Genomic DNA, 14,555 nt, shown 5'->3' on the forward strand with positions numbered 1-14,555 from the left:
AGAAAGTCTCTAATCATCTAATTATTTGGATTATTCACATTTTATTTATTCATTATCTGTTTGAAAATTTTCTGCAAAATCTAACTCCCTACTTGATGGTCTAACTACAGCCTCCTCCACACTGTCTGGCAAAAACTCATGTGGGGAAACACTGAATATATTTTAATATTTTTTGGCCTTAAAATGGCAAATTTTAAGGATATCTGATCTAAAGAATATTAAATCAGCCTTAAAGTAGGTGTAATTCTAAATTGTAAAATGCATCTCTGGCTACTAAGACTCCCCATATTCCCAGATTAAGTTAAGACAACACGACCTCAGTGATCTAAAATGCAGCTACAGCCCACATTACATGTCAAATATTTATACACATGTGGATGGAGTCATACCTTTTACACAGGGAGTCTCTCCTGTACAATCAATGAAGGTCATATTGGTGACCAGCTCCTTCACAATCCTCTCAAACCCCAGCAGGGTGCAGGCCAGCTGGGTTAACGCCCTCAACTGGTGTGAAGTTAAACTGAAGCTCCTGTTTTTCATGGGAAGCTCCATTGGCGCTGTTGAGTGTAAAAGAGGAAAGAGGAAAAATAAGCATATGCTTGACTGACAGAAAGACAGAGGAGTGAGAGCTGCACCACAGTTTACAGTTCAGTAAAGGAATAAACAATTTCATGAAAACAGGTTTTCAGCCCAACCTCCCAACCTACATGCACTCATCAGAAAACACCCCCCTCCTCCTCAAGCCTTGCCTTGCACGGCACCTCTTATAAATATCGACCCATTCATGTTTTCCCAATACACAGCATAAACAAAGAGACAGTGAAAAAATATGCAAAACTTTGCTCCCCGAGAAGTCACACATGCACATCCTTCTCTCTCGGCACAAAACTTTTCTCCCCCTAACCCGCCGATGACCCCCTCGGCAAATATGGATTTCCCATTTTGGAGGCTGCCAAAGCCATCACCCGGGGGATGTTCCGCATTAAGCTGGAGAATGGGCGGCTGGGAGATGCGTTGCCATACTCCCAGACACATGCACAAATACTTTTGTGTGTCCGCTTAAATGAGCTCCTCCACTGCAAAGGCATTTGGGAATGGATGAGCTCAGTATTAGCCTTGACTCTGAAAGCACAGAGATGATTGAGCATTGGGGAGGAAAGAAAGAAGAGGGGGGCCCTTTTCCAATAATTGTAACATTATTGCCTGTGGATCCTAATGTAATTTTGCTATATTGTTAAACAAAATCTGACAATATGACAACACACTGTCCCCGAGGATGCCTGGTTTAATCATGCATGAGGTTTGACTCACTTTGTGTGTAGGCCTGTGTGTACATTTATAGAAGTGTTTATGAGCGAGAGTCAATGAGGTTTTGTGTGTTTGTGTCTGCCGGGTGTGTACATGTGTGTTTATGTGCATGTAATGCAGGTCATTATGAATAACTTGATTTGTAGAAGACACTTTCACACACATTTGCACATGTCAGTCTTGCAGGATAATTGCCACACTGCTACCAGACTCTGTGGTCACAATGGAATATATTCTGACCTTAAGTTTGTTTGTGTTTGCAAGTCTAAGTGTATACATGTATTTATGTGTAAGTGTGGGTGCATGCATGTATGAAATCACATATGAATAGCTGTGTAATTATTTGGGGTGTGGGTTGTTTTTTTTTTTGAGTGTGCATGCATTTGTGCGTATGTGTGTTTGTGATTAAGTTGCATGGGTCCACAGTTCGGCAGCTCCTCTGTAATGGGGTCCAGTGGGAGTCTGTGCTAGAGAGACTGCCTCGTTCTGCATGTGTACATGCGTGACCTGGCTGACACCCACGTGCCAGCCTCGTTCTCCAGCTTTGCACATTCACGCACGCACCAACAATCATGTCTATTTCTAAAGTCACCAGCAAATCAACATAGCTTTCCGTGCCTCAGCGCGGGGGCAAACTAAAACTGTCAACAACTCAAGAGTAAACAATCTAAACTGGATGAGACAGGGACACGTTAGAGAGGGAGATGTTGGATTCTCTAAAAAGCTATCACAACTACCCCCTCCATCCTACCTTTTGGTGGGCACTCATCTGAGCATAGCACCCATTAACCACTACTTCATCTGGAGCATCACCTTTTCCAGAGCACCATCTCCGTCTCCCTCCTTTGTAACCACTCAATCCCTCAACCTGTGACCCTATGACTGTTTCACTTGCTCACTAACTCACACTCTAAGTAGTCGCACATGACCTTGATGTTTAGCAATGCTTTTCCTCAGCCGCTCATCGAGCCCTGCCCATGCTATATAGGTATTTATAGTCGTCTCCCTAGCCAAATAGCCCTATAGCCATAGCAGTCTAGTACACAGCCATCTAAACCTCATTATACCTTTGTCACAACAGTGAGGCCAAATGGAGGCTCACATAGCCAGTTGATGGAGAGGGTGTGCTTAAAAGCACCCAGGTGTGTCATATAGCGTAGTGCATAGCATGTCTCATAGAGTAGAATGAGGAAGGGCACTAGCAGGCAGAAGAGTTCAACCAAAGGTCAATGTACTGAGAATCAATAAGGGCGGGCTGGCGCTGAAAGCTGGTGCTGAAAGGAGGGCAAAAATGATATGTTTATATAAGAGCTCTCCGTTATGACATTATAGTGTTAGGATGTTCTATAAAGAAAAGGAAAATCAATGGTTACTGTGATAACCATAAAAGCAGCCTGCATTTTATATCAGAAGCCCTCAAAGAAAACAAGCATATGTCAAGCAATATGTCATTCAACAAAAATATGCCAAACAGAAAACTAGTGCGTGTGGACTGGCGGGCTTTATGTTTCATATGGAGAAGGAACACTGTGAAGAAAAGAAAATGTCTGAAAATACCCAACTCTGGAAGTCTACAGTGGCCAGTCTCAGTTTGTAGCTTTTAACAATGACAACAATGTAACACAAAAGAAAAAAAAAACAAACAGAGCAGGTATTTTTGGCGAGCCATCAGTCTTCTCCTTGTCTGTCTCTCCTGTGGGTTTCACCAGCAGCTCCACAGCTCTCTCTCTCTCTCTCTCTCTCGCTCATACACACACACACTGCTCTTGACTGGCAGCGAACAGAGAGAGAGGGGAGAGAGGAGGAGATGGGGGGGAAGGGGTGGTGGTTAGGGATGAAAACATGGGGAAGAGAGGGAGGGAAAGAGAGGGAGGGGCGGGATAAGGGAATTCCCTTAGCAGTTGTTATTGATTCCGGTGTTTACGGGCGAATAGTTTAGTGCCGTTTACAAAACAGAACAGATGCAGCCAGTGAGCAAAAAGGTAAACAATTGCTGTGTGGCGGGCTGCCAAATCCCCAGTCTGATGTATTAAACTCACGGTGAAGAGCATTTCCCCTTTGGCTGCACTTATTGCCACTTCATTTCCTCCTCGCTCACATACACACTCTCTTCTTCTTACCATCTCTCCCCTTCTCTGTGTCTCTATCTCTCTCTTGTTTCCTCGTTTATCTGAGATGGAGAAAAAAAAAAGAAGAGGGGCGTAGGGCGCTTTTTGCCGTCTGGCTATTTTCTGTCCTTCTCTGACCCAGGAGGCCCAGTTCTTCCAAACAGAGCCATTAGCAGGGGGAATTGCATGTGTCTGACATGGCCGAAAACCAATTATTAGACACTTTCTACCAAATGATGCCCAAGTCTTTCGGGAATGGGCAATCATGCAATAATTTAGCCACTGATTTAATTTCTCTCCAACACAGCATCTCTCCCTCTTTCATCCTCTGTCCCTCATTTTATACTCTTTCTCTCATTCTGTCGCTCTGTAGTGTAAATCAGACCATCAGAGGGGTGGTCTGTCTGTCTCTTACCAGACTATCCAACTGGTCTCCAGTCTCTTATCATGTGATCAAAACATGTGAAGACGAGCTCTCTGTGTTTGTGCTGATGTGTGTGTTGTACGACACCCTCTACAGGTGATGTAAGCACTTGGTTTCATTAGATCCAGAGAGATAAAATAGGAGGATTTTAGAAGGCAAGGCAATCTAAGCATGTCTTAAACAGTGGAAATCCAACCTGCTTTACATATTGAATACAATTCATAAAACAGAATTACACAGATAAAAAGAGGCTTTAAAAAGTGCTTAGTATTTTTTTCATTGCTCAGTTCTTGTTGTTTTTTTGTTTTAGCTGCCTGTATGCAAAGGCCTAAAAGAGACTATATAATAATTAAACCATCTGTAAATAAAAGCTGATTTTTGGCATGTGGACATGAATCATCTGACACATATTTTCACATGATAAAAGACATTTTGTAACTGATGTGACGTAACTGCTAAAAGTTATATTCAAGTCTATAAAAACACAAAAAAAATCAAGGCAGCGGAACCAAGTTATCGTCTTTTATCCCACACATCATTGTCAAAACCTAGCAGCTACATTAACCATAATGCAACTCAGCCATAGGCAGTTCTGTCAGAGATACATGCTGATATAGGCAAATGTAGCTTCAAGCCCTGAGCCTCATGCAAAAATGCAGAGCAGGCTACAGAGATCCAGCAAGCCCATTTTCTTCTAATACCACATGCCCAGATATTCAAACTGTTCATCCCCAACCAGCATTGCCTCAAGCTAAGTCACTTGAGGCAATTTACCAAACTCAACACAGATCTGTCTGGAGCCACAAAAAGCTTTATACAACTTTTTTTCTCTTATGAAGTAGTATTCGAGACCTGTACACAGACTTTGATGTGTATAACTGGTGCACTTAAATTTCCCTTAAAAAAAAGCATACTGAATCAAGGGGGGCCAAGTATTGAGCCCTAGTGAAACTCCACAGGGCACAATGACGGACAATTTAAACACGAATTTTAATAAAAGGTCTCTCATAAATTAATTAAAAAAAAAAAAAAAGTTATAATTAACAGTCTATACTCAACAATTCACACATACTCAGTCAAAGCAATTGAGAGACAAATTGTGAACAAAGTAGTGCTTTGAGCAGAGCAGCAGCAGTGAAGACAAAGTGCCAACTAACAAGTGGACAGGACTTAACACAGCTCTCCTAAAAGTTTCCTGTACTGTGCTGTATACTTCTGTTAGTATGCTGCCTGGGATCCTTATTGATACAGATGTTAACCAACATACCAAGGGACTTAAATATCAAATACGATAGTTATCCCAATCTTGTTTGTGTGTGTGTGTGTTTGTGTGTGTGTGTGTGTGTTTGTGTGTGTGTGTGTGTGTGTGTGTGTATTTTTGCACAACAATATTCTCATTATGGGACTTTGCTCTGGTTGTGATGCTATGGATGTTGAGCACCTCCGTGCATTTCTTTTTGTGCATGTGATCCCTGCGTAGCCATATTCCTGTGTGTTATTGGGTGTCAGCAGGGTCATGTGGGTGCCCTGGGGTACGTCTGTGTATGTATGCATGTGTATGTGGCCAGGCTATGAGCCACTGTGGACCGCCCGCTAGGCCCTGTGACAGCTGGGGTCCTCTTCGTCAGTTGCGGCCCACTGCTCACTCAGACAGCATTATTATGGGAAGCCTCCTGCTGCGATTCCCCAATACACATTCTGACACATGCACACACACATACATGTTCCCAAACCACACAAGCCCTGGTCTCTTGTGGCCCTATCCCTGGGTGCTGTCCAACCAGGCCACAGCAGGGGCCACCTGCCCTTCACAGAAGGGGAAAGTAGCAATATTTGATATCTCAATTAAGTTGCCTTACGGAGAGGGAAGTGTGGTGGTGATGGTTGAGTTTTAGGTGGCAACAGAGAAGCAGGGCTAACTATACTTATGTTTGTTTTTCTGTCCTCCTCTGTGTCTGTCTTTGTTTCTGGTTCTCTTTGTGGAGAATATTGCAGTGACAGTAAGATAGGGGTTAAGATTTTTGTGGCTTCCTCCACATACTTGAACCAAGCTGCCTGGATGAAGAACACGGAGGAATGTATTGTCTTGATGGGAGCATTTCATTAAAACCTACTTGTTTAGTGCCCTTGTTCACATTATTGTTTTCAAGCCCTCTGCGAATCACATGGACTCTTCATCACGAAGTGCTGGCTGCTCTCAATAAGCCAGCCATTTTTTGTCTGAGCTTTGTCAATAGAAGGTGCCAGGAAAATGTTCATATCCTTGAGCTTTTCAAGAGTGATACACAAAAGCCATTGTGACCACTCGGAGGAAATGGGGGGGAAAAATGGCAAGCATAATACACATTCTCAAGGGCCATGAAACATATTTTTCATTTCATTGAAGCTATGATTTAGAGAAAATGAACTCAGACACACTCACACATTAACAGAGAGAAAAGACCCCGCTCTTCTCATTAAGACTGGTAAACAAGCACTTGGTCTGTGTGGTAACTTTCTGAAACAAGACCCTCTCTTCTCAGTGCAGGAAGAGAGCTGCCTCATCGATGAACAAAAAGCATCACGCAAACACACATGCCCACATGTCCACAGACACACAAACCCACTCGCCTTGCCCATAATTACATGGCAGCATGCAGGTGCACGTCTCTGGCTGACAGTGTGTATAAACTCAGGCAGAGATATGATCTAGTGAGGAGCTGCTCTTAATAAATATTAACAAACGCCATTCCCAAGCAGCCTCAATCCCCACAAGCACCGCCAATGCCAGTCAGAGCCTCAGCCGAGCTATCTCACGTCACTACAGAACCTCTCTCCCCGCTGAATAGGCTGCTGTGCTTTCTCTAAGAAAGAGTTCAAAGAGCCAGAAAGGGCGAGGGGGCTGGGGATGGTGGTGGGGGTGAATGTGCTTGCTATACATGTTCTAACTCAATCTGTTTTTATCTATAGGGAGCTGCCGACATCATCATATGGGGAAATTAGCGGAAGTGGAATTCAAATCAGCGCTATCAGAATTGGGTTGTGCAGTGTTTGAACAGAATTTCACAACCTCGACTTCACCCCTGTGGTCGATTGTAAGGGAATAAATTGTAAGTGTGTATGCGGAGACACTGGGATGAAAGCGTTTGATGTCCTACAAAAACATGCATCTCCTATTCATATGTATGAAAATTACTGATGCCATATGGAAATTTAATGATGCATTTTTAAAAGGGAGGTATTAAATGACTCTTGATCACACAATTTCCAAGTGAGGCCTGCAATTAGTGCACACATACACACACACACACATACTTCTGTAGTACTGGCTAAAAACAGATGGGCAGACATGGTCACAAGACACATGCTCATAGGTGATTGAAAACAGATGTGCACATGCAAAGCCACCCACACACATGCACACAAAAGGGTGAAAAGTAAGAGGTAAAAAACACAATAAACCTGTATCATAGCAATTTTTTTGTGTAGGTGTCTGCACTGGTGTCAGGTGCATCTCTAAGCATTGGATTATTCCAATTTTATCTTAAGGATATGCTTGTCACTAATATTTGTATTAACAAGAGCAATAACTAGCTACATTGCTGAGAGAAAAATGTGTATTTGTCTTTATAGATAAATCATATGTAATGCAACTTTACCATAAAGTTAGAGAATTTGGGTAATTGCTTAAAGATATACTATGCAGGAAAAAAAAGAAAAAAGTTAAAATAGAACTAATCTCTCATTCATCACTTATGACCCACACAAAGTGTGTTACGGTGGTGTATTCTTCTGCAGAAATTATGAACCCTGCCAATATTTTCTGAGTTTGTTCTTATTTTCTGTGCTTGAGACATTTATGAGTGTGCACTCAGGTGAGGTCAAGGCTTTATGAGAATAAAGTGACCAGGTGCCAAACTGTAAGCAGCAGGTATCCAAGAGATACAGCACGGAAAAAACAAAAATATAATGAGGCTAAACTCCAAATGGGAGGGAATCTGAGGCAGACTTTTGCTTTTTCTAGGAAGCGTGTTTATAAACAGTAACCGACAATTCTGCATAGTGTAACTTTTAAAGTATTAAAACTTTGACCAATGGCAACTAACATCTATCCCATCATAACTCTATAGCACTAAGGGCACTGATAAAATTTAAATTACAGTATTTGCTTTATTTTGGTGAAATCCAGCATGTGTGTGTGCGCGCACACACACACACACACACATATATATACACACACACAGTGACATGCACATGCAGACTTGGCCCACCCACTCCCCTGTAGACTCAGTGAGGTGTGTTAGTAAGGTTTAAAGCCTGTATTGTTCTTGACCAGCCAACCTGTCTAGCACACTCCCCAGTCTCACTGCTCACCCCATTACACTCGGAAAACTACAGGAAAATGGGAAAAGACAAGAAAAGAAAAAGGGAGGGGAAGTGGACGGTGGAGAGGTGGAGTAAATGAAAAAGAGGGGAAAAAAGAAGAAGGGGAAGAAAAAAGAGGGCTGAGACCCTTCACATCTGTCTAGATACAATGTCAGAGCCTGCCTTTGAGTCGGTGGGGTTAAAAGAGGAGGCAGATCTCGCTGTGAACGCTGTTAAATGGTTCAGTGGTTTGACAGTGGCTGATGCTACAGACAGCGCTGCTCCCCTGGGAGCCTGCACAGTCTCCCAGGCATGGCTCTTATCAAAATATACCTACCGCCTGCCTCTACTGCGGAAATAAACAATAACACAGCAGGGAAGGAGGGGGAGATCTAAGGGAGTCATAGGACGCTTATGAAAATAGAATCACTTTTTTTCTCACCACTGTCATAATTGTCTTGACAATTATGGGCGTAGCATACAGTATAGACAGTAAAGTGTGAAAGCAGATTATGCATTAATGTTCAAGCTTTGGCTCTTAAGGAGCCATGGGCGTTAGGGTGGCGGATATGTGGGTTCTTGAGCTTTTTGGGAGGGGGGGACTTAAAACATGAACAACACAAAAATGTAATCCCAGTTGTAGCCCTCAAAGCAGTGTTGCAGCTGATAGTCAAACACACACACATACACACAAACACACACGTTAAACCAGCACAGGCAAAACTGCTCCATTTTACCATCATTACACAGCACGGGTCCCCCGCTCCCTTTGGAGCCGTGTTCTGCCTCCGGTGCTACATTTGACGGTTTGTTGAGCGGCACGTAGGTGTGTAGCCTCCGCCGCGTTACGTGATCAAACAGCCCAACTGACGCATGGCCAATTATCCTGGCTGCCTCCTCTCATCTCACATTTAAGGAGAGGGAAAGTAAAAACCAGGAGAGGGAGATGGAAAGAGAGAGAGAGAGAGGGAGGGAGGGAGGAAAAGACGCAAGGCTGGTGGTGTGTTTATCGAAGAATGGCAGATGTAAAAGCACTCTTCTCCCCATTCCGCAGGGAAGCTGACATGTGCACCATTTTTGAAAAAAGTAAACAATGGCTCACAGACTTTACATTTTTTATTGTGAATCTTTACCCTCAGCAAGTCATAAATAGGCCAATAAGAAACAAACAAAGAGAATATGGGGGGAATTAAGTATCAAAAGTGACACGGCATGTGAAGGTCTCCTCTCTTCTTTTGTCTTTGTGTGTAACACCACAGCTTGCTCAGTGACGGTGAAACATTTTGCATTAGTGACAAATATTAAAAGAACTTCACCGACATTTTCATCTCTCAAATATCCATCTCTCTGTGTGACAAGGTCGAGAGGATGTTAAACCTCTTTGTTAGTCCTGGACCAACTATTCCTTGGCTGTGCCGCTTAAGAGTAAGAGGAAGGCTAAGATTAATCAATTTCCCTTCTCCACTGTAAGGTCTTGTGTGATGGTGATGCTGCTGCTCTGCCCTTGTTATGTTTTAATAAACTTGATTTTGATTTATTTTTAATGGAATTCCCATAAAGAGGACAGCAGAGACACTTTTATCAATGCAATACAAACCATTCCCCGAGATTGCACAATACATATTGCTTCGGGTTCAAGGTGACGGAGAGAATAAACTGTGGTTTAAACACACTGCAGAAAGACCTTGGATAGTGCTTGTGCCTCTCTTGGGATCAGGGCTCATCACAGTTATAGATAAACTATGTGGTAAATTGTGTTTAAAAGTAGTTTTAAAAGGAGCCTTGGACCTGGACATGCTGCTCTTCTCTTTTTGTTGGTAAAGAGGAAAGTGAGGCAGACGGGAAAGAGGGCAGTAAAAAGAAAGCAATTACAATGGGAACAGCAGTTCCTGACAATCACTTACAGAGACATTGGCTGTGACTCAGATCACTACACACTACAGTTGGAGAGTAGCAGAAAAGTAAAAATAGAGAGGAGGGAGAGAGAAAAATCTTTAACCTTTATTGGGTAACAATAAGTTGCTGGAGGAGAGGAAAGAAGGGAGAGATGGAAGGAAAAAAGCTGCCTAACCCTAACCCTGCTCTCTAGGAGAGAGAGGTAAAGCAAACAGAACAAGGAAAAACGGTAAAATCAAATTTTAAAAAACATTCACTAAGAGCCACTTACCTACGGTTGCCCTCGACCTGGCTGAATATTTTTTGATCTTGCTGCTGAGAGTTGTGTTGTCCCTCAAGGCTGTCTCACATTCTCTCTCCATCAGGGAGGCCAGTTCTTGGGCCACAGTGCTGAGGTAGGCTGCATTCAGGAAACCCAGGATGGTGTGCGGTTCTGCAAGTCTTGAAAGGACTTGGAGCTCCTCTGTGAGTGCTTGGGTCAGAGCTGGGACCACAGACTGGAAGCCTCTCGCCAGTCTGTCAAAGCCGGTCTGACCGCTGGGGCTTGAGCTCAGGGCGGAGAGCAGAAGAACCAGCACAGACTGGCTTCTCAGACCCTGGATCAGTGAAATTAAAATAATATATCAATGTAAGTTCACAATGCAGAGCTGGAATTTAAAAGAACAACAGCACAGTTCAGGACTTAATTAGGATGGAAAAAACACTCACTGACATTTATGTTAAACACAACCAGAAATACAATATTTCACAAGATTTTTCCCTTTTTGTATTTTCATCGTACCACACCTGGTAATGTGTGAGGACCTCAGATTCAGGGTAAAGAAAGAACAGCTGTTGCAGACAGTGGACCCGGTCAGGGACGGAAATGTGTCTGGGTCCAGGAGGATATGGGTTGTGGGAAGACAGCCGGTCCAGCAGGTGGCGGCGCAGCTGGAGACGCACATCATCCCAGGCCTCCTGGATCTTAAGGAATCAATCAAATGAAGGGTAAGTGTAAAAACACACTGATAGTCAACAACAAACTGAGAGGGTTCCTAAACAAAATCCTTTGCAGTGAACAGTGTCATAATTCAGGTATTTAACAGATAGAGCACACTATTTTAGCACATACTCAACTGCTGAATTACACATTAGATTAAAAGATAGGTTCAAAGATAGGTTTTTAATTCTGTTATTAAATAACTCTCACATGCCCATAGGTAAGTGCGCTTAAATCATTCATTCCTGTTTTACTAACTTGATTTGACCAATTCAGACTGCTGTTAGCGTGACCTGATCTAGCTAATGATCATGGCTACGTCAACTGCTAGTCTCACTAGTTGTTTCTGTGTCCGGTGTGATGATGTCTCACGTCCCCAGCAAACACTGTAGTCCAATTAAGCCCCTTGTTAGCAACCGCCTTTTTTAAGATGCGTCAAAAGCTCAAAGTTGAAAATTGGGTTTATACGGATGCATATGTTGCAGAATAAAACCCCTAAATATCTTTAGCCTGTGTTAACCACAGACCTTATTTAAGGCATTTCATCGAAAAACCAATTAAAAAAACCCATAGACTTTAAGACAATAGGAACCGGACATGCAAAAAAGGTAATGGACTTCCATGTTTTAGGACTAATTAGTGTCTGCTTTTAAAGAGAGCATAGATAAGTTTTACTTTCTGTTTAGTTTGCCACCTGAAAAGGCTAGGAAGTACTGAGCTTACGACGGGATAAATTAGACTTGGATTATACTGCACACGTTATGTGAATATTGATAAACAGATGTTTTGATATCATTTTAATGTTTTAAACACAGACCTTTATGACTTCAATTCATAAAAAAATTTTATTTCTGTTTTTTAAGTCTTTGTTAACCAGAGGCATACAAGAAATACAAGGCTTATTTCACAGAGTCAAGGCAACATAGGGCAAGAAATTCATGTACAAGTAGTCATTTGGGGGGATATGTATTTCTTTGAGTAATACATGAAGTAATTAAATATTGAAAGATATTATTCAACTAAATTAAAAATCATACCTCTAATGAAGTGTCATCTCTGACTGTATGTACCAAGTGGATGAAGGAGGCAGTCAGAGAGGAGGATAAGGGGGTACAGGGAAAACAGATACCGCACTGGGCAGACACATCCAGCAGCAGCTGAAGTGTCACTTCTTCTTTCCCCTCCTCTTCAGACCTAAGGTAATGTTTCTAAGTGGGGACAGAGGGACAATGTTAATATCATTAAACTGGCTGCAAGTCAGAATATGAATGATCATAACACAAAAGTTAAAAAATATTTTTCAGACAAATTCGTCCACAAAGTGCACACCTATCTTCTTACATCTGAAGGGTCTTGTTAATAAAAAGGGCTGCAGATCAACAGATAGCTAAATGTTAATAAAGGAATGCCTGTGCAATGAAGTAGGAAACTGAGGATACTTGGCAATATCAGTGCAGATTGATGAAATCATTATGATCGACATAACCACCCCCGTTATCAGTCTTCGAGATATCTCATTTTAGAACATTTCTAAAGTTTTATTATCTATGAAATATTTAAAATAAATAGCACTATTATTATTATCATAACCATCAGTCAGTGTCATCATCACACTGCTATTACCAAAGCTCTGAAGAAGTCCAGCAGCTCTTGATGTCCTGTGGTAATAGGCCTGAAACTGTTGTGTGCCCTGATGTTGAACCACTGCAGGCACTCCGAGGGGCTCGGTGGACGCTCCCGGGAGTCCCCCACTTTGGCCTGGAGCTCCCTCAGCTGCTGTTCAATGCTGAGTGACAGGGAGATACAACGTGTAAGTCTGAAAGCCTTAGCTCTATGAAACAGTATACATTACCAGGCTCAGAGTAGAACAGTAAAGCACGCAGAAAAATAAAAATTAGCTAAGGAAGCTGAGTAGAAAATAACCCACACATATTTTCAATTTGTGTCACTTGTGTTTAATTCTTACAAAAACAGAAAGGAGTAAAATATACTGTAAGATGACAATTTAAACCAAATTTATCCTTAACTTTGCATTTTTTGTTGTAACCTGACTTTTAAGTGTTTGTATTAAACCTGGTTTATCTGGTAAGCTATGTTTACCAGCACACATGCAGCCAACATGTTCCTGTTCATCCAAACTCTCTTACTCAGTGTTTAACTGTAAAGATCTGTTGGGACGGTGTCTTTATTTTGATTGGAGCGCCAAAAAAACTCAAGAACAATACACACGACCAGCCACATTGCAGTCACACAAACTCGCAGACACCATTTTGAAGATGCACACAGACCTACACACCACATCACTTTGCCTCTCCCTCACTCTAATCCAGTGTCCGTACCGTCAGACAGACACAGAAGCATCAACAGTAATGAACACAGACATCGATATATCAGTGTGTGAGTGTGTGCTAAGCATCTGGTGTGAAGTGGTGTTACAGGCATCGGCAGGCATCTGAGACACACACCTCTTGCCGTCTCACGTCTTACTCTTCCCTTTGAGACACACACACTAGTACACGCACACACACACGGACACGCACGCATAGCTCTTTTGATTTTAACAGACTGCATCAGCTATTCCGTTTCCCCTTTAATATGACAGATTAGAAATGACATCTTTGGGCTCAACATGTTTAGTCATTTCCATGCAAATCAATGCATATATATTTGGCCATGTAAGACAGTGTGTGTGCATGTGTGTTTGTGTGTGTGTGCGTAGGCCTACATGCCTGCATAATTAAACATGTTATGGTGTTGTGAATGCTGCTTTATTGTGTTCATGTGTGTTTGTTTGCCTGAGTGTGTATGTGTGTTATATTAGGTAAAAGAAAGGCTGTTATGATTAATCGAACAAAAATCAATTAAGAAAGGAAATCAGGCAAATGCATGAATGCCAGTTCTGATAATCAAATAATGGTATTAGTTTGGTTCAATACATCACTTGGTCTATGTGAAGTTGCAATCAGCACTTGTGACATTTTATAGGCAACATGATTAATTAAATATTCAATAAATAAATAACTGATGACTTAATTAATTAGTTCCAGAACTACATATCTTGTCTTTCAAACCTGAGTGTGTGTGTGTGTGTGTGTGTGTGTGTGTGTGTGTGTGTGTGTGTGTGTGTGTTTTAGGGTACGTGAGCCAAAGTGCCATTTCAGACAGCACATCCCCTACCGCGGGTCTATAAACTGCCTCCTGCCTGCTCCTGGGCCATGAACGCATCCAGATGTCTTACAATGGCAACACATTAAATAACCGTTCAATCTGACACACTTTGGTTTCAGAGGGGAAAAACGCAAGGGGATAAAATGTTATAGACTGTTACAAACCGCCATGCTCTAGGTTGAACACTGCCTAGTGGTATCATTCTCTCTCTCTCTCTCTTTAACTATCTCTTCTCTTCTTCTTTAGGCAGGCCAGATGATGCATCTCACTTTATTCTCTTGACACCAACTTGCTGACTGACAGAAACCTTGATTATAAAGTGGGTGTT

The 14,555-nt window shown here is 42.2% G+C and overlaps 1 protein-coding gene across 6 annotated transcripts in view; it reads right to left on the bottom strand.

Moving 5' to 3' along the window:
- The window catches only part of kiaa0825 (KIAA0825 ortholog), a 139,173-nt gene that overhangs the window by 107,555 nt on the left and 17,063 nt on the right, over nt 1-14,555 (bottom strand). For all 6 annotated transcript variants that reach the window (XM_088076891.1, XM_088076892.1, XM_088076893.1 and 3 more), the window contains 5 exons: nt 12,683-12,845; nt 12,097-12,267; nt 10,867-11,043; nt 10,352-10,676; nt 390-557 (listed from right to left, as the gene is read on the bottom strand). In XM_088076891.1, the coding sequence (XP_087933017.1) occupies nt 390-557; nt 10,352-10,676; nt 10,867-11,043; nt 12,097-12,267; nt 12,683-12,845 (1,004 nt within the window). The remainder of the gene's footprint in view (nt 1-389; nt 558-10,351; nt 10,677-10,866; nt 11,044-12,096; nt 12,268-12,682; nt 12,846-14,555) is intronic.

Source organism: Plectropomus leopardus, chromosome 4, assembly GCF_026936395.1.
Source record: "Plectropomus leopardus strain MGB_pleo_1.0 chromosome 4, ASM2693639v1, whole genome shotgun sequence".
NCBI lineage: Eukaryota > Metazoa > Chordata > Actinopteri > Perciformes > Serranidae > Plectropomus > Plectropomus leopardus.